The sequence below is a fragment of the Liolophura sinensis genome, chromosome 6 (genome assembly GCF_032854445.1).
Source record: "Liolophura sinensis isolate JHLJ2023 chromosome 6, CUHK_Ljap_v2, whole genome shotgun sequence".
Taxonomy (NCBI): domain Eukaryota; kingdom Metazoa; phylum Mollusca; class Polyplacophora; order Chitonida; family Chitonidae; genus Liolophura; species Liolophura sinensis.
This window is the reverse complement of record NC_088300.1, coordinates 70,092,380-70,118,876: the sequence shown is the minus strand read 5'-3', so window position 1 is coordinate 70,118,876 and position 26,497 is coordinate 70,092,380. Positions and strand designations below refer to the sequence as shown.

The 26,497-nt window shown below is 43.7% G+C and overlaps 1 protein-coding gene across 1 annotated transcript in view; it reads left to right on the top strand.

Moving 5' to 3' along the window:
* Positions 1–26,497, top strand: part of LOC135468385 (uncharacterized) — a 36,133-nt gene that overhangs the window by 5,940 nt on the left and 3,696 nt on the right. Inside the window, exons 6-10 of the mRNA XM_064746618.1 lie at positions 32–130; positions 1,606–1,749; positions 2,738–2,861; positions 22,190–22,265; positions 22,592–22,664. Of these exons, the coding sequence (XP_064602688.1) occupies positions 32–130; positions 1,606–1,749; positions 2,738–2,861; positions 22,190–22,265; positions 22,592–22,664 (516 nt within the window). The remainder of the gene's footprint in view (positions 1–31; positions 131–1,605; positions 1,750–2,737; positions 2,862–22,189; positions 22,266–22,591; positions 22,665–26,497) is intronic.

The following is a 26,497-nucleotide window of genomic DNA, read 5'->3' as shown; positions in this document are numbered from 1 at the left end:
GAACTTTTCTTGTACATGTATCTGTTTGCAGGCCATGGTTGGGAGATTAAAAGATATGTGGGGATCAGTAACTGGTGAAGTGGCGGTACCTGAGGAGATCAAACTGTTCTTATCCTGTACCATGCCTCAGGTATGTCATCATGAGTCCACCATTCAAATTGTATTCACACAGCCTTGTTTATTCCTTGGGCTGTTTGTGTTGAGGTTCATGTAAAACTTGCCCATTTCTCCCTTCATTGTTTCAAATATAGTTTAAATATTTAAAAATGTGCTGTACATGCCTCCAATATGGCAGTTTTTGAAAATTTGCATGATGAAATCTCGGTAACTTCTGTGGTATATATAGTCTGTAATGCTATCTTGGAAAGATAAAAACTAGTTTTGTCGCTCATGAACTTTTTTGAAATCTGGCCTTAGAGTCAATTTAGTGGAAAGTTGGGGGCGGCGAACATATATATACTACTGTAAACTTTACCACTCGATTGTGGTGCCTCCCCTGAATGTAGATCCAAAAATTTGAGTATTACAGAAAAATGGGTGCAGAGAAATGTAGATATTTGTATAGGGAATAGAAGTTTGAAAGCTGTCCTATATTTGAAGTTAGCTTTGTTTAATTTTAAGGTGTGAAACTGTAAAACAGTTTTTAGGAGGGTTCAGAAGGGTGGTTTCGCTTCCGGCTTGACGGTTTTTGCACATGGTCTAGAAGGGTCATTGACCTAGTTCTCATTTCTCTCCTTCGAGGAAATAAACTCTTCACTGTGACACTCATTGTCTCATGGTACTGATATAAAAACTCCCTGTTCTGTGTATCTCCATTTGGATTTTCGCACCAACTACATGTATGTGTACCACATGAGGAGATTCAGTATGGTGGTTGAGGCATGGGAGGTCACTCTCACTTGCTCTGGCTGAGGAGGCCTGTCTGAGCCAGGCAGGCAGACACATGTTTAGCATCTGCAAGCACCGCAGATCAAAGTTGTCGTAAATTACAGTAAAATGTTCTTAAAAGGTGTGAAAATATATTTGTACTGTTATGTCTATTCGTAGGGAATGGAATTGGATTTGATAGTCTCCCTTTAATTACAGTGAAAATGGTTATATAGTCATAAGACATTAATATCAACCAGGTATAGCAATTTCTGCAAATTGGCAGATTTATGAACTGAAAAGATCAGTACTGAGATAGATATGAAAATGGGGAGAAAAATGACGGCAATCTTGAACCGTTCAGTGTTGTAAGTACGTGTTAGTAAAATCCCCATGTTGGATCCCAAAAGGAAACAGGCATGTTTGACATGGTGCGTGTGGATTTGCTAAAACAACAATCACAAAAAAATATTTTATTATTTGTTGTCCGTATATAAAAGAAACGGAATACTAGTAAAGGTGAATTAATAAGTAGTAAACTTTTGCTATGTCTTTAGCACTGACCTATAAATAGTACTTCCTGAGTGGATATGAAGGTAATAAAGAGACACATTGAATCTACTGTATCATCAGTGTTCATTTCTGTATGCCCTTTCACTGTTCACCAGATCTCAACAGTTTAATAGCTCTAGTTTAATAATATTTAGATGTTTGCAGAAATTTTACTTTTTCCAACAGATGAAGGAAGTTTGTGATGAACTACAGTTGGATACTCTCAGCGAGGTTGCCATGATGATTTCTTGTGATCATTTATGTAGTCTTGGTGAAGAACTGAGCCATAGCAACTGTGTGGAGTTTTTAACAGCTGCTGTTTTGCCAAAGGTAAGCCCAAAGGTACATGCATGAACCAAAGGGGAACTTGCAGGGTTATGTATGTCAAGTTGCTAAATTGCTATGTGCCCAGATGGATGTAAATAACATTGGTCTCGCCTCAATACTTTCAAAACGTTGTCAGGACTCTTGAGGTGCAGGTTCAAACCCGGCCTTGGGGATTAAATTTGTAGATTTCCCTGCACTCACTGTATGTGGGGCTTTGATGACAGTAAGTGGTCAACGACAGTCGCGCATGCTAACCTTCATAGAAGACCACCTTTATGCCACATGTGAAAAAAGTTATTCATTATGGCATTTATAAAGTGTCAGAGACATGTAAATAAATAAACAAGACTATTTTTACAGTGATAGCTGAGTAAGTAGGGTGTTTAGCATATGCCATACAGGGGATGCATCACTCCCTTTATATCACTGCCACCAATGGAGAAGCCTGATCTTTTGAGCCTGTGTGACACACTTAGGCTTGTTTTGGTTTAACTTTACTGCTAGTGTCCTTGCGTGGAACTATTTAGTCAACGTTCAGCAATAAGATTGTTTCAAGTGTTGGTTAAAATCATGTTGTGTATACTTTAGATAAAGAAAATTGATCTTTATCAAGTATAAATTGAGGCAAAGATTGAAACAGAGTGTTTGTGTTTTCTGACATCACTTCCTGCCTCATCGCCATGACCCCAGTGACCTTGGCAGTGCTCAAGATTTCTGTACAAAATTTTCTAGTGGTGGCAGTGAAGCAAAGCGAAGGCAGAGAGCGACGCATGCACTGTAAGGAGTATGGGTGTTTGGCAACAGTGAATAGCCATTTTCTATGGGTATCATATCAAACACTTTAAAATCAGCAGTTTTAGGTAATTTTTTTGTTTGGTGCCCAGATTAAGTGGTGGTCATTTCCACGTGATCTAGTGAGGCAGCAGTATAAGGTGGAATTTTTACAGTTATAACCCCCCCACCCCCCCACCCCACCCATGATATGTTTCAGGTAAAGGTAACGATAACGACTGTCCCACGATCGTTGTGTTCTGTCCTGGCTAAGGTGTCCAAGCAGTTCCCGCGAGCTCTCATTGACGGAGTCATTACACCCTGCCTGCAGGATGTGGATGCAGGTGGGTTGGAGAAAGGACGTAACTGAGTTTAATGGTGTGTACATGAATGTTACAGAGAGTTGATATTAGAACTCTGGAAGGTCAGATGGAATTGCAAGTGGGTTAGATGACAGTTAAGATGGGTCAAACGGAAGGGTGAATAGATTGAGCAGAGGTGTATTTAAGTGGGCTAGAGAGAAGTGCAAATGGATTTGATTGAAGTTAAGATGGATCAGAAAAGGGCAAATGGGTTGGGTGGAGGCGCAAAGATGGAAGTTATGATATATAAGACAGAAGGACAAATGGGTTGGGTGGAACTACAAATGGGTTTAATAGATGGAAGCACAGGTGGGTTAGATGAAAGTTAAGGTGGGTATTACAGGAGGGAATATAGGTTGGGCGGAGTTGCAAGTGGGTTAGACAGAGTTGTTGGTCAAATGGAAGTGCAAGTGGGTTAGACAGAGTTGTTGGTCAAATGGAAGTGCGGGTGGGTTAGACAGGGTTGTTGGATAGATGAAAGTGCGAGTGGGTTAGACAGACTTGTTGGTCAAATGGAAGTGCAAGTGGGTAAGACAGGTGTTGGATAGATGGAAGTGCAAGTGGGTTAGACATAGTTGTTGGATAGATTGAAGTGCAAGTGGGTTAGACAGAGTTGTTGGATAGATGGAAGTGCATGTGGGTTAGACAGAGTTGTTGGTCAAATGGAAGTGCAAGTGGATTAGACAGAGTTGTTGGATAGATGGAAGTGCAAATGGGTTAGACAGAGTTGTTGGATAGATGGAAGTGCGGGTGGGTTAGACAGTTGTTGGATAGATGGAAGTGCAAGTGGGTTAGACAGAGTTGTTGGATAGATGGAAGTGCAAGTGGGTTAGACAGAGTTGTTGGATAGATGGAAGTGCAAGTGGATTAGACAGAGTTGTTGGATAGATGGAAGTGCAAGTGGGTTAGACAGAGTTGTTAGATAGATGGAAGTGCGGGTGGGTTAGACAGAGTTGATGGATAGACGAGAGTGGAAGTGAGTTAGACAGAGTTGTTGGTCAAATGGAAGTGCAAGTGGATTAGACAGAGTTGTTGGATAGATGGAAGTGCAAATGGGTTAGACAGAGTTGTTAGATAGATGGAAGTGCGGGTGGGTTAGACAGAGTTGATGGATAGACGAGAGTGGAAGTGAGTTAGACAGAGTTGTTGGATAGATGGAAGTGCAAGCAGATTAGACAGAGTTGTTGGATAGATGGAAGTGCAAATGGGTTAGACAGAGTTGTTAGATAGATGGAAGTGCGGGTGGGTTGGACAGAGTTGTTGGATAGACGGGAGTGGAAGTGGGTTAGACAGAGTTGTTGGTCAGATGGAAGTGCAAGTGGATTAGACAGAGTTGTTGGATAGATGGAAGTGCAAATGGGTTAGACAGAGTTGTTAGATAGATGGAAGTGCGGGTGGGTTAGACAGAGTTGTTGGATAGATGGAAGTGCGGGTGGGTTAGGCAGTTGTTGGTTAAATTGAAGTGCAAATGGGTTAGACAGAGTTGTTGGATAGATGGAAGTGCAAATGGGTTAGACAGAGTTGTTAGATAGATGAAAGTGCGGGTGGGTTAGACAGAGTTGTTGGATAGACGGGAGTGGAAGTGGGTTAGAGAGAGTTGTTGGTCAAATGGAAGTGCAAGTGGATTAGACAGAGTTGTTGGATAGATGGAAGTGCGAGTGGGTTAGACAGAGTTGTTGGATAGATGGAAGTGCAAGTGGGTTAGACGGAGTTGTTGGATAGATGGAAGTGCAAGTGGGTTAGGCAGTTGTTGGTTAAATTGAAGTGCAAGTGGGTTAGACAGAGTTGTTGGATAGATGGAAGTGCAAATGGGTTAGACAGAGTTGTTAGATAGATGGAAGTGTGGGTGGGTTAGACAGAGTTGTTGGATAGACGGGAGTGGAAGTGGGTTAGACAGAGTTGTTGGTCAAATGGAAGTGCAAGTGGGTTAGACAGAGTTGTTGGTCAAATGGAAGTGCAAGTGGATTAGACAGAGTTGTTGGATAGATGGAAGTGCAAGTGGGTTAGACAGAGTTGTTGGATAGATGAAAGTGCAAGTGGGTAAGACAGAGTTGTTGGTCAAATGGAAGTGCAAGTGGATTAGACAGATTTGTTGGATAGATGGAAGTGCAAATGGGTTAGACAGAGTTGTTGGATAGATGAAAGTGGAAGTGGGTTAGACAGAGTTGTTGGTCAAATGGAAGTGCAAGTGGATTAGACAGAGTTGTTGGATAGATGGAAGTGCGGGTGGGTTAGACAGGGTTGTTGGATAGATGAAAGTGCAAGTGGGTAAGACACAGTTGTTGGTCAAATGAAAGTGCAAGTGGGTTAGACAGAGTTGTTGGATAGATGGAAGTGCAAATGGGTTAGACAGAGTTGTTAGGTAGATAGAAGTGCAGGTGGGTTAGACAGAGTTGTTGGATAGACGGGAGTGGAAGTGGGTTAGACAGAGTTGTTGGTCAAATGGAAGTGCAAGTGGGTTAGACAGAGTTGTTGGATAGATGGAAGTGCAAATGGGTTAGACAGAGTTGTTGGATAGATGGAAGTGCGGGTGGGTTAGACAGGGTTGTTGGATAGATGAAAGTGCGAGTGGGTTAGACAGACTTGTTGGTCAAATGGAAGTGCAAGTGGGTAAGACAGAGGTGTTGGATAGATGGAAGTGCAAGTGGGTTAGACATAGTTGTTGGATAGATTGAAGTGCAAGTGGGTTAGACAGAGTTGTTGGATAGATGGAAGTGCATGTGGGTTAGACAGAGTTGTTGGTCAAATGGAAGTGCAAGTGGATTAGACAGAGTTGTTGGATAGATGGAAGTGCAAGTGGGTTAGACAGAGTTGTTGGATAGATGGAAGTGCAAGTGGGTTAGGCAATTGTTGGTTAAATTGAAGTGCAAGTGGGTTAGACAGAGTTGTTGGATAGATGGAAGTGCAAATGGGTTAGACAGAGTTGTTAGATAGATGGAAGTGTGGGTGGGTTAGACAGAGTTGTTGGATAGACGGGAGTGGAAGTGGGTTAGACAGAGTTGTTAGTCAAATGGAAGTGCAAGTGGGTTAGACAGAGTTGTTGGTCAAATGGAAGTGCAAGTGGATTAGACAGAGTTGTTGGATAGATGGAAGTGCAAATGGGTTAGACAGAGTTGTTGGATAGATGAAAGTGCAAGTGGGTAAGACAGAGTTGTTGGTCAAATGGAAGTGCAAGTGGATTAGACAGATTTGTTGGATAGATGGAAGTACAAATGGGTTAGACAGAGTTGTTGGATAGATGAAAGTGGAAGTGGGTTAGACAGAGTTGTTGGTCAAATGGAAGTGCAAGTGGATTAGACAGAGTTGTTGGATAGATGGAAGTGCGGGTGGGTTAGACAGGGTTGTTGGATAGATGAAAGTGCAAGTGGGTAAGACAGAGTTGTTGGTCAAATGGAAGTGCAAGTGGATTAGACAGAGTTGTTGGATAGATGGAAGTGCAAGTGGGTTAGACAGAGGTGTTGGATAGATGGAAGTGCGGGTGGGTTAGACAGAGTTGTTGGATAGATGGAAGTACAAGTGGGTTAGACAGAGTTGTTGGACAGATGGAAGTGCAAGTGGGTTAGACAGAGTTGTTGGATAGATGGAAGTGCAAGTGGATTAGACAGAGTTGTTGGATAGATGGAAGTGCAAGTGGGTTAGACAGAGTTGTTAGATAGATGGAAGTGCGGGTGGGTTAGACAGAGTTGATGGATAGATGAGAGTGGAAGTGAGTTAGACAGAGTTGTTGGTCAAATGGAAGTGCAAGCGGATTAGACAGAGTTGTTGGATAGATGGAAGTGCAAATGGGTTAGACAGAGTTGTTAGATAGATGGAAGTGCGGGTGGGTTGGACAGAGTTGTTGGATAGACGGGAGTGGAAGTGGGTTAGACAGTTGTTGGTCAAATGGAAGTGCAAGTGGATTAGACAGAGTTGTTGGATAGATGGAAGTGCAAATGGGTTAGACAGAGTTGTTAGATAGATGGAAGTGCAAGTGGGTTAGACAGAGTTGTTGGATAGATGGAAGTGCGGGTGGGTTAGGCAGTTGTTGGTTAAATTGAAGTGCAAATGGGTTAGACAGAGTTGTTGGATAGATGGAAGTGCAAGTGGGTTAGACAGAGTTGTTAGATAGATGAAAGTGCGGGTGGGTTAGACACAGTTGTTGGATAGACGGGAGTGGAAGTGGGTTAGAGAGAGTTGTTGGTCAAATGGAAGTGCAAGTGGATTAGACAGAGTTGTTGGATAGATGGAAGTGCAAATGGGTTAGACAGAGTTGTTGGATAGATGGAAGTGCAAGTGGGTTAGACATAGTTGTTGGATAGATGGAAGTGCAAGTGGGTTAGGCAGTTGTTGGTTTAATTGAAGTGCAAGTGGGTTAGACAGAGTTGTTGGATAGATGGAAGTGCAAATGGGTTAGACAGAGTTGTTAGATAGATGGAAGTGTGGGTGGGTTAGACAGAGTTGTTGGATAGATTGAAGTGCAAGTGGGTTAGACAGAGTTGTTGGTCAAATGGAAGTGCAAGTGGGTTAGACAGAGTTGTTTGTCAAATGGAAGTGCAAGTGGATTAGACAGAGTTGTTGGATAGATGGAAGTGCAAATGGGTTAGACAGAGTTGTTGGATAGATGAAAGTGCAAGTGGGTAAGACAGAGTTGTTGGTCAAATGGAAGTGCAAGTGGATTAGACAGATTTGTTGGATAGATGGAAGTGCAAATGGGTTAGACAGAGTTGTTGGATAGATGAAAGTGGAAGTGGGTTAGACAGAGTTGTTGGTCAAATGGAAGTGCAAGTGGATTAGACAGAGTTGTTGGATAGATGGAAGTGCGGGTGGGTTAGACAGGGTTGTTGGATAGATGAAAGTGCAAGTGGGTAAGACACAGTTGTTGGTCAAATGGAAGTGCAAGTGGGTTAGACAGAGTTGTTGGATAGATGGAAGTGCAAATGGGTTAGACAGAGTTGTTAGGTAGATAGAAGTGCAGGTGGGTTAGACAGAGTTGTTGGATAGACGGGAGTGGAAGTGGGTTAGACAGAGTTGTTGGTCAAATGGAAGTGCAAGTGGGTTAGACAGAGTTGTTGGTCAAATGGAAGTGCAAGTGGGTTAGACAGAGTTGTTGGATAGATGGAAGTGCGGGTGGGTTAGACAGGGTTGTTGGATAGATGAAAGTGCGAGTGGGTTAGACAGACTTGTTGGTCAAATGGAAGTGCAAGTGGGTAAGACAGAGGTGTTGGATAGATGGAAGTGCAAGTGGGTTAGACATAGTTGTTGGATAGATTGAAGTGCAAGTGGGTTAGACAGAGTTGTTGGATAGATGGAAGTGCATGTGGGTTAGACAGAGTTGTTGGTCAAATGGAAGTGCAAGTGGATTAGACAGAGTTGTTGGATAGATGGAAGTGCAAGTGGGTTAGACAGAGTTGTTGGATAGATTGAAGTGCAAGTGGGTTAGGCAATTGTTGGTTAAATTGAAGTGCAAGTGGGTTAGACAGAGTTGTTGGATAGATGGAAGTGCAAATGGGTTAGACAGAGTTGTTAGATAGATGGGAGTGTGGGTGGGTTAGACAGAGTTGTTGGATAGACGGGAGTGGAAGTGGGTTAGACAGAGTTGTTAGTCAAATGGAAGTGCAAGTGGGTTAGACAGAGTTGTTGGTCAAATGGAAGTGCAAGTGGATTAGACAGAGTTGTTGGATAGATGGAAGTGCAAATGGGTTAGACAGAGTTGTTGGATAGATGAAAGTGCAAGTGGGTAAGACAGAGTTGTTGGTCAAATGGAAGTGCAAGTGGATTAGACAGATTTGTTGGATAGATGGAAGTGCAAATGGGTTAGACAGAGTTGTTGGATAGATGAAAGTGGAAGTGGGTTAGACAGAGTTGTTGGTCAAATGGAAGTGCAAGTGGATTAGACAGAGTTGTTGGATAGATGGAAGTGCGGGTGGGTTAGACAGGGTTGTTGGATAGATGAAAGTGCAAGTGGGTAAGACAGAGTTGTTGGTCAAATGGAAGTGCAAGTGGATTAGACAGAGTTGTTGGATAGATGGAAGTGCAAATGGGTTAGACAGAGTTGTTGGATAGATGGAAGTGCGGGTGGGTTAGACAGAGTTGTTGGATAGATGGAAGTGCAAGTGGGTTAGACAGAGTTGTTGGACAGATGGAAGTGCAAGTGGGTTAGACAGAGTTGTTGGATAGATGGAAGTGCAAGTGGATTAGACAGAGTTGTTGGATAGATGGAAGTGCAAGTGGGTTAGACAGAGTTGTTAGATAGATGGAAGTGCGGGTGGGTTAGACAGAGTTGATGGATAGATGAGAGTGGAAGTGAGTTAGACAGAGTTGTTGGTCAAATGGAAGTGCAAGCGGATTAGACAGAGTTGTTGGATAGATGGAAGTGCAAATGGGTTAGACAGAGTTGTTAGATAGATGGAAGTGCGGGTGGGTTGGACAGAGTTGTTGGATAGACGGGAGTGGAAGTGGGTTAGACAGAGTTGTTGGTCAAATGGAAGTGCAAGTGGATTAGACAGAGTTGTTGGATAGATGGAAGTGCAAATGGGTTAGACAGAGTTGTTAGATAGATGGAAGTGCAAGTGGGTTAGACAGAGTTGTTGGATAGATGGAAGTGCGGGTGGGTTAGGCAGTTGTTGGTTAAATTGAAGTGCAAATGGGTTAGACAGAGTTGTTGGATAGATGGAAGTGCAAGTGGGTTAGACAGAGTTGTTGGATAGATGGAAGTGCGGGTGGGTTAGGCAGTTGTTGGTTAAATTGAAGTGCAAATGGGTTAGACAGAGTTGTTGGATAGATGGAAGTGCAAGTGGGTTAGACAGAGTTGTTAGATAGATGAAAGTGCGGGTGGGTTAGACACAGTTGTTGGATAGACGGGAGTGGAAGTGGGTTAGAGAGAGTTGTTGGTCAAATGGAAGTGCAAGTGGATTAGACAGAGTTGTTGGATAGATGGAAGTGCAAATGGGTTAGACAGAGTTGTTGGATAGATGGAAGTGCAAGTGGGTTAGACATAGTTGTTGGATAGATGGAAGTGCAAGTGGGTTAGGCAGTTGTTGGTTTAATTGAAGTGCAAGTGGGTTAGACAGAGTTGTTGGATAGATGGAAGTGCAAATGGGTTAGACAGAGTTGTTAGATAGATGGAAGTGTGGGTGGGTTAGACAGAGTTGTTGGATAGATTGAAGTGCAAGTGGGTTAGACAGAGTTGTTGGTCAAATGGAAGTGCAAGTGGGTTAGACAGAGTTGTTTGTCAAATGGAAGTGCAAGTGGATTAGACAGAGTTGTTGGATAGATGGAAGTGCAAATGGGTTAGACAGAGTTGTTGGATAGATGAAAGTGCAAGTGGGTAAGACAGAGTTGTTGGTCAAATGGAAGTGCAAGTGGATTAGACAGATTTGTTGGATAGATGGAAGTGCAAATGGGTTAGACAGAGTTGTTGGATAGATGAAAGTGGAAGTGGGTTAGACAGAGTTGTTGGATAGATGGAAGTGCAAGTGGATTAGACAGAGTTGTTGGATAGATGGAAGTGCGGGTGGGTTAGACAGGGTTGTTGGATAGATGAAAGTGCAAGTGGGTAAGACACAGTTGTTGGTCAAATGGAAGTGCAAGTGGGTTAGACAGAGTTGTTGGATAGATGGAAGTGCAAATGGGTTAGACAGAGTTGTTAGGTAGATAGAAGTGCAGGTGGGTTAGACAGAGTTGTTGGATAGACGGGAGTGGAAGTGGGTTAGACAGAGTTGTTGGTCAAATGGAAGTGCAAGTGGGTTAGACAGAGTTGTTGGATAGATGGAAGTGCAAATGGGTTAGACAGAGTTGTTGGATAGATGGAAGTGCGGGTGGGTTAGACAGGTTTGTTGGATAGATGAAAGTGCGAGTGGGTTAGACAGACTTGTTGGTCAAATGGAAGTGCAAGTGGGTAAGACAGAGGTGTTGGATAGATGGAAGTGCAAGTGGGTTAGACATAGTTGTTGGATAGATTGAAGTGCAAGTGGGTTAGACAGAGTTGTTGGATAGATGGAAGTGCATGTGGGTTAGACAGAGTTGTTGGTCAAATGGAAGTGCAAGTGGATTAGACAGAGTTGTTGGATAGATGGAAGTGCAAGTGGGTTAGACAGAGTTGTTGGATAGATTGAAGTGCAAGTGGGTTAGGCAATTGTTGGTTAAATTGAAGTGCAAGTGGGTTAGACAGAGTTGTTGGATAGATGGAAGTGCAAATGGGTTAGACAGAGTTGTTAGATAGATGGGAGTGTGGGTGGGTTAGACAGAGTTGTTGGATAGACGGGAGTGGAAGTGGGTTAGACAGAGTTGTTAGTCAAATGGAAGTGCAAGTGGGTTAGACAGAGTTGTTGGTCAAATGGAAGTGCAAGTGGATTAGACAGAGTTGTTGGATAGATGGAAGTGCAAATGGGTTAGACAGAGTTGTTGGATAGATGAAAGTGCAAGTGGGTAAGACAGAGTTGTTGGTCAAATGGAAGTGCAAGTGGATTAGACAGATTTGTTGGATAGATGGAAGTGCAAATGGGTTAGACAGAGTTGTTGGATAGATGAAAGTGGAAGTGGGTTAGACAGAGTTGTTGGTCAAATGGAAGTGCAAGTGGATTAGACAGAGTTGTTGGATAGATGGAAGTGCGGGTGGGTTAGACAGGGTTGTTGGATAGATGAAAGTGCAAGTGGGTAAGACAGAGTTGTTGGTCAAATGGAAGTGCAAGTGGATTAGACAGAGTTGTTGGATAGATGGAAGTGCAAATGGGTTAGACAGAGTTGTTGGATAGATGGAAGTGCGGGTGGGTTAGACAGAGTTGTTGGATAGATGGAAGTGCAAGTGGGTTAGACAGAGTTGTTGGACAGATGGAAGTGCAAGTGGGTTAGACAGAGTTGTTGGATAGATGGAAGTGCAAGTGGATTAGACAGAGTTGTTGGATAGATGGAAGTGCAAGTGGGTTAGACAGAGTTGTTAGATAGATGGAAGTGCGGGTGGGTTAGACAGAGTTGATGGATAGATGAGAGTGGAAGTGAGTTAGACAGAGTTGTTGGTCAAATGGAAGTGCAAGCGGATTAGACAGAGTTGTTGGATAGATGGAAGTGCAAATGGGTTAGACAGAGTTGTTAGATAGATGGAAGTGCGGGTGGGTTGGACAGAGTTGTTGGATAGACGGGAGTGGAAGTGGGTTAGACAGAGTTGTTGGTCAATTTGAAGTGCAAGTGGATTAGACAGAGTTGTTGGATAGATGGAAGTGCAAATGGGTTGGACAGAGTTGTTAGATAGATGGAAGTGCAAGTGGGTTAGACAGAGTTGTTGGATAGATGGAAGTGCGGGTGGGTTAGGCAGTTGTTGGTTAAATTGAAGTGCAAATGGGTTAGACAGAGTTGTTGGATAGATGGAAGTGCAAGTGGGTTAGACAGAGTTGTTAGATAGATGAAAGTGCGGGTGGGTTAGACAGAGTTGTTGGATAGACGGGAGTGGAAGTGGGTTAGAGAGAGTTGTTGGTCAAATGGAAGTGCAAGTGTATTAGACAGAGTTGTTGGATAGATGGAAGTGCGGGTGGGTTAGACAGAGTTGTTGGATAGATGGAAGTGCAAGTGGGTTAGACATAGTTGTTGGATAGATGGAAGTGCAAGTGGGTTAGGCAGTTGTTGGTTAAATTGAAGTGCAAGTGGGTTAGACAGAGTTGTTGGATAGATGGAAGTGCAAATGGGTTAGACAGAGTTGTTAGATAGATGGAAGTGTGGGTGGGTTAGACAGAGTTGTTGGATAGACGGGAGTGGAAGTGGGTTAGACAGAGTTGTTGGTCAAATGGAAGTGCAAGTGGGTTAGACAGAGTTGTTTGTCAAATGGAAGTGCAAGTGGATTAGACAGAGTTGTTGGATAGATGAAAGTGCAAATGGGTTAGACAGAGTTGTTGGATAGATGAAAGTGCAAGTGGGTAAGACAGAGTTGTTGGTCAAATGGAAGTGCAAGTGGATTAGACAGATTTGTTGGATAGATGGAAGTGCAAATGGGTTAGACAGAGTTGTTGGATAGATGAAAGTGGAAGTGGGTTAGACAGAGTTGTTGGTCAAATGGAAGTGCAAGTGGATTAGACAGAGTTGTTGGATAGATGGAAATGCGTGTGGGTTAGACAGGGTTGTTGGATAGATGAAAGTGCAAGTGGGTAAGACAGAGTTGTTGGTCAAATGGAAGTGCAAGTGGATTAGACAGAGTTGTTGGATAGATGGAAGTGCAAGTGGGTTAGACAGAGTTGTTAGGTCGATGGAAGTGCGGGTGGGTTAGACAGAGTTGTTGGATAGACGGGAGTGGAAGTGGGTTAGACAGAGTTGTTGGTCAATTGGAAGTGCAAGTGGGTTAGACAGAGTTGTTGGATAGATGGGAGTGCAAGTGGGTTAGACAGAGTTGGATAGATGAAAGTGCGAGTGGGTTAGACAGAGTTGTTGGATAGATGGAAGTGCAAGTGGGTTAGACAGAGTTGTTGGATAGATGGAAGTGCGGGTGGGTTAGACAGGGTTGTTGGATAGATGAAAGTGCGAGTGGGTTAGAAAGAGTTGTTGGTCAAATGGAAGTGCAAGTGGGTAAGACAGAGTTGTTGGATAGATGGAAGTGCAAGTGGGTTAGACTGAGTTGTTGGATAGATGGAAGTGCGAGTGGGTTAGACAGAGTTGTTGGATAGATGAAAGTGCGAGTGGGTTAGACAGAGTTGTTGGATAGATGGAAGTGCAAGTGGGTTAGACAGAGTTGTTGGATAGATGGAAGTGTGGGTGGGTTAGACAGGGTTGTTGGATAGATGAAAGTGCGAGTGGGTTAGAAAGAGTTGTTGGTGAAATGGAAGTGCAAGTGGATTAGACAGAGTTGTTGGATAGATGGAAGTGCAAGTGGGTTAAACAGAGTTGTTGGATAGATGGAAGTGCGGGTGGGTTAGACAGGGTTGTTGGATAGATGAAAGTGCGAGTGGGTTAGAAAGAGTTGTTGGCCAAATGGAAGTGCAAGTTGGTTAGACAGAGTTGTTGGATAGATGGAAGTGCAAATGGGTTAGACAGAGTTGTTGGATAGATGGAAGTGCGGGTGGGTAAGACAGAGTTGTTGGATAGACGGGAGTGGAAGTGGGTTAGACAGAGTTGTTGGATAGATGGAAGTGCGGGTGGGTTAGGCAGTTGTTGGTTAAGTGGAAGTGCAAGTGGGTTAGACAGAGCTGTTGGATAAATGAAAGTGCAAGTGGGTTAGACTGAGGTTGTTGGTTGGATAGAAGTGCAAGTGGGTTAGACAGAGTTGTTGGATAGATGGAAGTGCAAGTGGGTTAGACAGAGTTGTTGGTCAAATGGAAGTGCAAGTGGATTAGACAGAGTTGTTGGATAGATGGAAGTGCAAGTGCGTTAGACAGAGTTGTTGGTCAAATGGAAGTGCGGGTGGGTTAGACAGGGTTGTTGGATAGATGAAAGTGCGAGTGGGTTAGACAGACTTGTTGGTCAAATGGAAGTGCAAGTGGGTAAGACAGAGGTGTTGGATAGATGGAAGTGCAAGTGGGTTAGACATAGTTGTTGGATAGATTGAAGTGCAAGTGGGTTAGACAGAGTTGTTGGATAGATGGAAGTGCATGTGGGTTAGACAGACTTGTTGGTCAAATGGAAGTGCAAGTGGATTAGACAGAGTTGTTGGATAGATGGAAGTGCAAATGGGTTAGACAGGGTTGTTGGATAGATGAAAGTGCAAGTGGGTAAGACAGAGTTGTTGGTCAAATGGAAGTGCAAGTGGATTAGACAGAGTTGTTGGATAGATGGAAGTGCAAGTGGGTTAGACAGAGTTGTTAGATAGATGGAAGTGCGGGTGGGTTAGACAGAGTTGTTGGATAGACGGGAGTGGAAGTGGGTTAGACAGAGTTGTTGGTCAAATGGAAGTGCAAGTGGGTTAGACAGAGTTGTTGGATAGATGGGAGTGCAAGTGGTGTTAGACAGAGTTGGATAGATGAAAGTGCGAGTGGGTTAGACAGAGTTGTTGGATAGATGGAAGTGCAAGTGGGTTAGACAGAGTTGTTGGATAGATGGAAGTGCAGGTGGGTTAGACAGGGTTGTTGGATAGATGAAAGTGCGAGTGGGTTAGAAAGAGTTGTTGGTCAAATGGAAGTGCAAGTGGGTAAGACAGATTTGTTGGATAGATGGAAGTGCAAGTGGGTTAGACAGAGTTGTTGGATAGATGGAAGTGCGGATGGGTTAGACAGGGTTGTTGGATAGATGAAAGTGCGAGTGGGTTAGAAAGAGTTGTTGGTCAAATGGAAGTGCAAGTGGGTTAGACAGAGTTGTTGGATAGATGGAAGTGCAAATGGGTTAGACAGAGTTGTTAGGTAGATAGAAGTGCGGGTGGGTTAGACAGAGTTGTTGGATAGACGGGAGTGGAAGTGGGTTAGACAGAGTTGTTGGTCAAATGGAGGTGCAAGTGGGTTAGACAGAGTTGTTGGATAGATGGGAGTGCAAGTGGGTTAGACAGAGTTGTTGGTCAAATGGAAGTGCAAGTGGATTAGACAGAGTTGTTGGATAGATGGAAGTGCGGGTGGGTTAGACAGGGTTGTTGGATAGATGAAAGTGCAAGTGGGTAAGACAGAGTTGTTGGATAGATGGAAGTGCAAGTGGATTAGACAGAGTTGTTGGATAGATGGAAGTGCAAGTGGGTTAGACAGAGTTGTTAGGTAGATGGAAGTGCGGGTGGGTTAGACAGAGTTGTTGGATAGACGGAAGTGGAAGTGGGTTAGACAGAGTTGTTGGTCAATTGGAAGTGCAAGTGGGTTAGACAGAGTTGTTGGATAGATGGGAGTGCAAGTGGGTTAGACAGAGTTGGATAGATGAAAGTGCGAGTGGGTTAGACAGAGTTGTTGGATAGATGGAAGTGCATGTGGGTTAGACAGAGTTGTTGGATAGATGGAAGTGCGGGTGGGTTAGACAGGGTTGTTGGATAGATGAAAGTGCGAGTGGGTTAGAAAGAGTTGTTGGTCAAATGGAAGTGCAAGTGGGTAAGACAGAGTTGTTGGATAGATGGAAGTGCAAGTGGGTTAGACTGAGTTGTTGGATAGATGGAAGTGCGAGTGGGTTAGACAGAGTTGTTGGATTGATGAAAGTGCGAGTGGGTTAGAAAGAGTTGTTGGTCAAATGGAAGTGCAAGTGGGTTAGACAGAGTTGTTGGATAGATGGAAGTGCAAATGGGTTAGACAGATTTGTTGGATAGATGGAAGTGCGGGTGGGTAAGACAGAGTTGTTGGATAGACGGGAGTGGAAGTGGGTTAGACAGAGTTGTTGGATAGATGGAAGTGCGGGTGGGTTAGGCAGTTGTTGGTTAAGTGGAAGTGCAAGTGGGTTAGACAGAGCTGTTGGATAAATGAAAGTGCAAGTGGGTTAGACTGAGTTGTTGGTTGGATAGAAGTGCAAGTGGGTTAGACAGAGTTGTTGGATAGATGGAAGTGCAAGTGGGTTAGACAGAGTTGTTGGTCAAATGGAAGTGCAAGTGGATTAGACAGAGTTGTTGGATAGATGGAAGTGCAAGTGGGTTAGACAGAGTTGTTGGTCAAATGGAAGTGCGGGTGGGTTAGACAGGGTTGTTGGATAGATGAAAGTGCGAGTGGGTTAGACAGACTTGTTGGTCAAATGGAAGTGGAAGTGGGTAAGACAGAGGTGTTGGATAGATGGAAGTGCAAGTGGGTTAGACATAGTTGTTGGATAGATTGAAGTGCAAGTGGGTTAGACAGAGTTGTTGGATAGATGGAAGTGCATGTGGGTTAGACAGAGTTGTTGGTCAAATGGAAGTGCAGGTGGATTAGACAGAGTTGTTGGATAGATGGAAGTGCGGGTGGGTTAGACAGGGTTGTTGGATAGATGAAAGTGCAAGTGGGTAAGGCAGAGTTGTTGGTCAAATGGAAGTGCAAGTGGATTAGACAGAGTTGTTGGATAGATGGAAGTGCGGGTGGGTTAGGCAGTTGTTGGTTAAGTGGAAGTGCAAGTGGGTTAGACAGAGCTGTTGGATAAATGAAAGTGGAAGTGGGTAAGACAGAGTTGTTGGTCAATTTGAAGTGCAAGTGGGTTAGACAGAGTTGTTGGATAGATGGGAGTGCAAGTGGGTTAGACATAGTTGGATAGATGAAAGTGCGAGTGGGTTAGACAGAGTTGTTGGATAGATGGAAGTGCAAGTGGGTTAGACAGAGTTGTTGGATAGATGGAAGTGCGGGTGGGTTAGACAGGGTTGTTGGATAGATGAAAGTGCGAGTGGGTTAGAAAGAGTTGTTGGTCAAATGGAAGTGCAAGTGGGTTAGACAGAGTTGTTGGATAGATGGAAGTGCAAATGGGTTAGACAGAGTTGTTAGGTAGATAGAAGTGCAAATGGGTTAGACAGAGTTGTTGGATAGACGGGAGTGGAAGTGGGTTAGACAGAGTTGTTGGTCAAATGGAGGTGCAAGTGGGTTAGACAGAGTTGTTGGATAGATGGGAGTGCAAGTGGGTTAGACAGAGTTGTTAGGTGGATGGAAGTGCGGGTGGGTTAGACAGAGTTGTTGGATAGATGGAAGTGCATGTGGGTTAGACAGAGTTGTTGGTCAAATGGAAGTGCAAGTGGATTAGACATAGTTGTTGGATAGATGGAAGTGCGGGTGGGTTAGACAGGGTTGTTGGATAGATGAAAGTGCAAGTGGGTAAGGCAGAGTTGTTGGTCAAATGGAAGTGCAAGTGGATTAGACAGAGTTGTTGGATAGATGGAAGTGCGGGTGGGTTAGGGAGTTGTTGGTTAAGTGGAAGTGCAAGTGGGTTAGACAGAGCTGTTGGATAAATGAAAGTGGAAGTGGGTTAGACAGAGTTGTTGGTCAATTGGAAGTGCAAGTGGGTTAGACAGAGTTGTTGGATAGATGGGAGTGCAAGTGGGTTAGACAGAGTTGTTGGATAGATGGGAGTGCAAGTGGGTTAGACAGAGTTGTTAGGTGGATGGAAGTGCGGGTGGGTTAGACAGAGTTGTTGGATAGACGGGAGTGGAAGTGGGTCAGACAGAGTTGTTGGTCAAATGGAAGTGCAAGTGGGTTAGACAGAGTTGTTGGATAGATAGAAGTGCAAGTGGGCTAGACAGAGTTTTTGGATAGATGGAAGTGCGGGTGGGTTAGACAGGGTTGTTTTATAGATGAAAGTGCGAGTGGGTTAGAAAGAGTTGTTGGTCAAATGGAAGTGCAAGTGGGTAAGACAGAGTTGTTGGATAGATGGAAGTGCAAGTGGGTTAGACTGAGTTGTTGGATAGATGGAAGTGCGAGTGGGTTAGACAGAGTTTTTGGATAGATGAAAGTGCGAGTGGGTTAGACAGAGTTGTTGGATAGATGGAAGTGCAAGTGGGTTAGACAGAGTTGTTGGATAGATGGAAGTGTGGGTGGGTTAGACAGAGTTGTTGGATAGATGAAAGTGCGAGTGGGTTAGAAAGAGTTGTTGGTCAAATGGAAGTGCAAGTGGGTTAGACAGAGTTGTTGGATAGATGGAAGTGCAAATGGGTTAGACAGAGTTGTTGGATAGATGGAAGTGCGGGTGGGTTAGACAGGGTTGTTGGATAGATGAAAGTGCGAGTGAGTTAGAAAGAGTTGTTGGTCAAATGGAAGTGCAAGTGGGTTAGACAGAGTTGTTGGATAGATGGAAGTGCAAATGGGTTAGACAGAGTTGTTGGATAGATGGAAGTGCAAATGGGTTAGACAGAGTTGTTAGATAGATGGAAGTGCAAGTGGGTTAGACAGAGTTGTTGGATAGATGAAAGTGCGAATGGGTTAGAAAGAGTTGTTGGTCAAATGGAAGTGCTAGTGGGTTAGACAGAGTTGTTGGATAGATGGAAGTGTGGGTGGGTTAGACAGGGTTGTTGGATAGATGGAAGTGCGAGTGGGTTAGAAAGAGTTGTTGGTCAAATGGAAGTGGAAGTGGGTTAGACAGAGTTGTTGGATAGATGGAAGTGCGGGTGGGTTAAGCAGTTGTTGGTTAAGTGGAAATGCAAGTGGGTTAGACAGAGTGGAAATGCAAGTGGGTTAGACAGAGCTGTTGGATAAATGAAAGTGCAAGTGGGTTAGACTGAGTTGTTGGTTGGATAGAAGTGCAAGTGGGTTAGACAGTTGTTGGTTAAATAGAAGTGCAAGTGGGTTAGACAGAGTTGTTGGATAGATGGAAGTGCAAGTGGGTTAGACAGAGTTGTTGGATAGATGGAAGTGCGGGTGGGTTAGGCAGTTGTTGGTTAAGTGGAAGTGCAAGTGGGTTAGACAGAACTGTTGGATAAATGAAAGTGCAAGTGGGTTAGACTGAGTTGTTGGTTGGATAGAAGTGCAAGTGGGTTAGACAGTTGTTGGTTAAATAGAAGTGCAAGTGGGTTAGACAGAGTTGTTGGATAGATGGAAGTGCAAGTGGACAATATTCCGTTCACACAGGCAAAATTTAATCTGGACCTAAGGTGAACAGGTTTAAATCTAAGTCTGTTGTAAAAATGTATACGTTCACATGACCATGTGGACAAGCTAGTTTTAAGCCAGTTCAGGAATTTGTCTGTTCACACGGTCACATTTAAGCTGATTTAGTAATTACAACGTCATCCTGACATACACTTATCTGAGGCAGTCAATTCAGTTACCGTTCACACGACACAGATAAACGACTCAAGACCCGAAATTGGCTTAAATTCACTCCGCTAGTAGGGGAAGATAAGCCAGATTATCTGCCCCCACTTTGCGTTCACAAGAGCAACGTCAAACTGGCTCAAAGCCACTGGATTTAAACCAGCTTAACTTTGCTGGTGTAAACAGGGTATTAGACAGAGTTGATGGAAGTGCAAGTGGGTTAGACAGAGTTGTTGGTTAGATGGAAGTGCAAGTGAGTTAGACAGAGTTGTTTGTCAGTTAGATGGAAATGCAAGTGGGTTAAATTTTTTTTTTTTTTTTTTTTTTGATTGGTGTTTTACGCCGTACTCAAGAATATTTCACTTATACGACGGCGGCCAGCATTATGGTGGGTGGAAACCGGGCACAGCCCGGCGGAAACCCACGACCATCCGAAGGTTGCTGGCAGACCTTCCCACGTACGGCCGGAGAGGAAGCCAGCATGAGCTGGTCTTGAACTCACAGCGACCGCATTGGTGAGAGGCTTCTGGGTCACTACGGCAAGTGGGTTAGACAGAGTTGTTGGTCAGTTAGATGGAAGTGCAAGTGAGTTAGACAGAATTGGTGGTCAGTTTGATGAAAGTGTAAGTTGGGTTAGTTGGAAGTTATTGTGGTGGGTCATAGAAGGGCAAATACATGTAGGTTAAATGAAGCTTCCGTTACAGTTGGGTTTACCATAGGCTTAGCCCAGCAGCCCTGAAATAATGACGTTTTTTTTTATGGCAGAAATAAAATCGGCAGAGCGCGCCAAAAATGTGTAAGCAGCTCAGAAAGCAAAGAATTAAACCTTGATCAGCTGTCTTATCCCATCATTCATTTGTGAAACTTGAAACAACTTTAGTGAATATTGTTACAATATTGTTGCAATATTGTTGCAATGTTGTGACCGAGTTGAAACTGTTCGGATTGTTATTGGGATTCTGCATCAAAAGACCGTCACTTTAGGTGCAGTTTTTTTGTGAATTGACCGTTTGTTTTGGAAATTGGTCTGCGGTTATTAACCCTGAATGTAAATGATGGTTGATGATTCATAAATGGATGCCTGTTTAGACACTAGATTGTTAACCAAAAATCATCTAAAAACTTCTGTGTCCTTGCTGCCTCAAACCTCAAAACCCATCCTGGGTGAGACAAGTACAGCTGGGTTAGACTGGTACAGCTGGGTTTGACAGGTACATGTGTACACCTGGGTTAGGCAGGTACATCAGGGTTAGGCAAGTACATCTGGGTTGGACAGGTACATATGGCTGAGAAAGGTACACATACAACTGGGTTAAATGGGTGCTGTTGTGTTTATAGACAGAGGTACAGCGGGGTAAGACAGACGCACAGCTGGGTTAGACAGAGGTACAGCAGGGTTAGGTAGGTACATGTACAGCTGGGTTAGACAGGTACTTGTACAGCTGGTTTAGATAGGTACAGCTGGGTTAGGCAGGTGCAGTTGTGTTTATAGACACATACAGCTGTGTTAGACAGAGGTACACCTGGATTATACAGGTACATGTACAGCTGGGTTAGATGCATGTAGATACAGTTGTGTTTATAGACAGAGGTGCAGCTGAGTTAGACAGAGGTACATCTGGGTTGGACTGGTACATCTTGGTTAGACAGGTACACATACTGCTGGGTTAGGCAGGTACAGCCGTGTTTATAGACAGAGGTGCAGCTGAGTTAGACAGAGGTACACCTGGGTTGGACTGGTACATCTTGGTTAGACAGGTACACATACTGCTGGGTTAGGCAGGTACAGCTGTGTTTATAGACAGAGGTGCAGCAGGGTTAGGTAGGTACATGTACAGCTGGGTTAGATAGGTACAGCTGAGTTAGACAGAGGTACAGCAGGGTTAGGTAGGTACATGTACAGCTGGGTTAGATAGGTACAGCTGAGTTAGACAGAGGTACAGCAGGGTTAGGTAGGTACATGTACAGCTGAGTTAGATAGGTACAGCTGAGTTAGACAGAGGTACAGCAGGGTTAGGTAGGTACATGTACAGCTGGGTTAGATAGGTACAGCTGAGTTAGACAGAGGTACAGCAGGGTTAGGTAGGTACATGTACAGCTGGGTTAGACAGAGGTACAGCTGAGTTAGACAGAGGTACAGCAGGGTTAGGTAGGTACATGTACAGCTGGGTTAGATAGGTACAGCTGAGTTAGACAGAGGTACAGCAGGGTTAGGTAGGTACATGTACAGCTGGGTTAGACAGAGGTACAACTGAGTTAGACAGAGGTACAGCAGGGTTAGGTAGGTACATGTACAGCTGGGTTAGATAGGTACAGCTGAGTTAGACAGAGGTACAGCAGGGTTAGGTAGGTACATGTACAGCTGGGTTAGATAGGTACAGCTGAGTTAGACAGAGGTACAGCAGGGTTAGGTAGGTACATGTACAGCTGGGTTAGATAGGTACAGCTGAGTTAGACAGAGGTACAGCAGGGTTAGGTAGGTACATGTACAGCTGGGTTAGATAGGTACAGCTGAGTTAGACAGAGGTACAGCAGGGTTAGGTAGGTACATGTACAGCTGGGTTAGATAGGTACAGCTGAGTTAGACAGAGGTACAGCAGGGTTAGGTAGGTACATGTACAGCTGAGTTAGACAGAGGTACAGGTATCAGTCTGCTGACCATGAATGAATAAAGCATCAAATATTGAGGCAATATCAGGCTACATATACATGTGTTTGTACGTGACCTTTATACATGAACATTATACATTTTATTTTCAGCTGTCTGTCAGGCTCAGATGTTCTGCAAGGTGATTAAAGAGATGTTTTCTGGTGCCAGTCGTCTTTATTTACTACAGTAGGTACCACTTTAATACATGGTCTATGTATAGAGTTCTTATTGTTTGTAGAAACAACCAAAAGCTTTATGCCAGTTACGTTTTAGTTATATATTTTTGTTATTATTAGTAGCTATGCAGACTTTTTAGACTTTCTGCTTTCTGTCACTTTTTGGCTTCTTTTTGAAATAGTACAGCTACTTCTTTCTTTCCCAAAAAAGACTTTTGTGCCTTGGTCAGAATAAAAAAGTGTGATCAGCTGTTGCAGAAACCAGTCCAATCCCCTCCATATTATGATTTATCAAAACATGACTACATATGAACAATGTTAGCTGTTTTATTGCAGGAAACTAGTGGATGGTAGTGTGCCTGTGTCCGCAGGCCTCTTGTCTTTGATACAGATTTTGATAGACTTAAAGGTAAGGGACAGGCATGTCCTTCACAAAAAGTAACATGTATATGTTATCAAAACGGTTCATGGTATGAAATTATCAATTCATGGTATTTTTATCAAAACGGTCCATGGTATGAAACTGGAATTTGGAACATGGTTTTACCATATTATGGAAGTTACAGATTAAGTTAGAACTTTGGATCATGTCGTCCAATATGGACAAACTTATGTTTGTTTTTATCTAAATTTGAACTTCAACAGTTATCCAGACTTTTTTCCAAAATGGTTCATAATTCCTAAAGCTGGCTTGTGAAATGGTTCTGAAAAGGTATTATCCTTCATTTTAGCACAGCTGTACAAAGTACAGGGTCAGCGTCCAGTAACAGCCAAAGCAAATGTTACTGATACTTTTTGTGCTATATTCAAGAATATTTCACTTTTACATACAACAGCCCCCAACATTATTGTGAGGGGAAACCCCACGACCATCCATAGGTTGGTGAAATGTTAAGGCTGGTTGCATAAAATGTACAGCATGTATTGAGTTATGGTTTTGCGTACATGTATCAAAAAAGCATAATAGCATACTAATGGATGTTCAGCTGCTCTGTGTGCACATTCATTAACGTAATTAGGGGTCAGCGCCTAGCGGTCTGCGTGTCAGCGCCTAGTGGGCAGCTTGCTAGCGCCTAGTGGCCAGCGTGCCAGCACCTTGTGGTCAGCGCCTAGCGGTCTGCGTGTCAGCGCCTAGCGGTCAGCGTGTCAGTACCTAGTGGCCAGCTTGCCTGCGCCTAGTGGTCAGCGGGTCAGCGCCTAGTGGTCAGCGGGTCAGCGCCTAGTGGTCAGCGGGTCAGCGCCTAGTGGTCAGCGTTTCAGCACTTGGTGGCCAGCGTGTCAGCATCTAGCAGTTAGCGTGTCAGCGCCTAGTGGCCAGCATGCCTGCACCTAGTGGTCAGTGCCTAGAGGTCAGCGTGTCAACGCCTAGCTGTCCGGGTGTCAGCGCGTAGTGGCCAGGGTGTCAGCGCCTAGTGGTCAGCGTGTCATCGCCTAGTGGTCAGTGTATCAGCGCCTAGTGGTTAGCGTGTCAGCGCCTAGTGGTCAGCGTGTCAGCGCCTAGGAGTCAGTGTGTCAGCGCCCAGCGGTCAGCGTGTCAGCGTGTAGTGGTCACCGTGCCTGCGCCTAGTGGCCTACGTGTCAGTGCCTACCGGTCAGCGTGTCTGCACCTAGTGGTCAGCGTGTCTGTGCATAGTGGTCGCGTGTCTCCGCCTAGTGACCAGCATGCCTGCGCCTAGCGGTCAGCATTTCAGCGCCTAGCGGTCAGCGTTTCAGTGTCTAGTGGTCAGCGTGTCAGCGCGTCAGCGCCTAGCTGTCAAATGTTCAGCTGCTTGTGTCTCCTACACTCGAGTTCTGGTAGCCTTTACTATTGAATTTTAAGTTTATTTTCACAATTTAAATACGTATGAGTGTACATGACTCTGTAATATGTGCTTGTAATAGTGTCACATATAGCTTTGTAATCAATGCTTAAGCCCACGGAAAATGACGCAGTGTTCATTTTGGTCAATTTGATACAGTTTTGGTCCCAATTTAGTCGTGCTAGTGATGAACAAAACAACAAAAAGCACTTTGTAGATAAGGACTTATTCACAAGCTTTCGGAAGAGACTGAATGTCTAGGAAAGGAAGAGTCTGATTAGTTTCAGGTTCTGATGTCATTTTGATACTAGGGTGACATTAGTTCAAGTGTGCGAGAAATTTTTGACATCATCTTCTCTGTTGAAAGCCAAGAAAGTGTCATCAACATGTCGTTTGTATTCAGTAGGGGCAAATGTAAGGTTCCATTTGTGCACATTCTCATGTCAAAGGCCAATTCCAAAGTTGAAACAATTATCTATGGGAAACCCACTAACAGTGGACTTTACACTAGGTGGAGTAGTGTCACACCCAAAATCCACAAAACCAACCTCATCAGAACATTACTTCACAGATCTTGGCAGATATGCATCTCATATAAATTTTTCACTGACAATTACATAATCTTAAGAAAACCTTACAACAGAATGAATTCCCACGGCATATTATTGACCAAACCATTTCCAAGCTGTATATATAGGATGGGCCAAAAAAATGGGCCCAACTTTGACACTTATTATCTCCGAAACCCTTTTATGTCAACTTCTAAAAATTTACACACTCAAAAGCTATTATGTCTTTAGTATACAGACTAAATTTCAATTTCATCCTTGAAGATTTCTGCTCATGGGAGCAAAATCAAAATAGAGTAATAAACACATGTTCTGGACATTTCAAAATGATGTTCTACCTTGTTTTACTTGAAAAGGCGATCAATTGGTCCGTGATCTTCTCGGTAGACGGGGTGCAAACTGAACTGATTGAGTCCCAAATCTCCTTAAGAGTAATTTTTTTCCAGTAGTCCTTGATGCGTGCTTTTAGTTCATCCTCAGTGAATTTTTCCGTGTGACCCTCATGACACCTGACAAGTGATGCAATTTGGGTCACCGGAACGTGCGTTTTTGAGTCTATGTTTTCATGTTAACCCTGTGTACAGACTACTCAAGCTATGACCTTGAAAATTGGTCAGTATATTAACAAAATCAGGTTAAGAATGCTCAGTTTTGTTACAGTTCTGGTTGGTGACGAATGACATCCCATTTCTTGACATTTCATTAAAAAGATCTTGACGTTGCCAGGAGTTAACAAGGTGTGGTAGTTTTCTGGGATCTTTCTGTATTGGAATGTCTCAAGTGTGAAAAGGTTTGAACAAAGGATAATGGAGCAATGCAGCATCAAAGTACAGCCCATTTTTTCCCCCACCAATAAACCATGTCACATTATTGCCACTTTGCAGTTTGCCACTACACTTGATGATGGGAGAAGTCTCCTACGAAAGCCAGTGAATAAGTCATTACGTACAGTGTTTTTTGTCGTTTTGTTCATCACTATTATTGTGAAACCTATCCATACCTGTATCTTTTTGTGATTTAAACATGTAGGAGGTTTTAGTCCTGATTTGGTCCTGATTAAGACATGTAGGAGGTTTTTGGTCCTGATTTGGACATGTAGGGGGTTTTGGTCCAGATTTAGACATGTAGGAGGTTTTGGTCCTGATTTAGATGTGTAGGAGGTTTTGGTCCTGATTTAGACATGTAGGGGGTTTTGGTCCTGATTTAGATGTGTAGGAGGTTTTGGTCCTGGTTTAGATGTGTAGGAGGTTTTGGTCCTGATTTAGATGTGTAGGAGGTTTTTGGTCCTGATTTGGACATGTAGGGGGTTTTGGTCCTGATTTAGACATGTAGGAGGTTTTGGTCCTGATTTAGATGTGCAGGAGGTTTTGGTCCTGAGTTAGACATGTAGGAGGTTTTGGTCCTGATTTAGATGTGTAGGAGGTTTTGGTCCTGATTTAGATGTGTAGGAGGTTTTTGGTCCTGATTTGGACATGTAGGGGGTTTTGGTCCTGATTTAGACATGTAGGAGGTTTTGGTCCTGATTTAGATGTGTAGGAGGTTTTGGTCCTGATTTAGACATGTAGGAGGTTTTGGTCCTGATTTAGATGTGTAGGAGGTTTTGGTCCTGATTTAGACATGTAGGGGGTTTTGGTCCTGATTTAGACATGTAGGAGGTTTTGGTCCTGATTTAGATGTGTAGGAGGTTTTGGTCCTGAGTTAGACATGTAGGGGGTTTTGGTCCTGATTTAGATGTGTAGGAGGTTTTGGTCCTGATTTAGATGTGTAGGGGGTTTTGGTCCTGATTTAGACATGTAGGAGGTTTTGGTCCTGATTTAGACATGTAGGAGGTTTTGGTCCTGATTTAGTCCTGATTTAGACATGTAGGAGGTTTT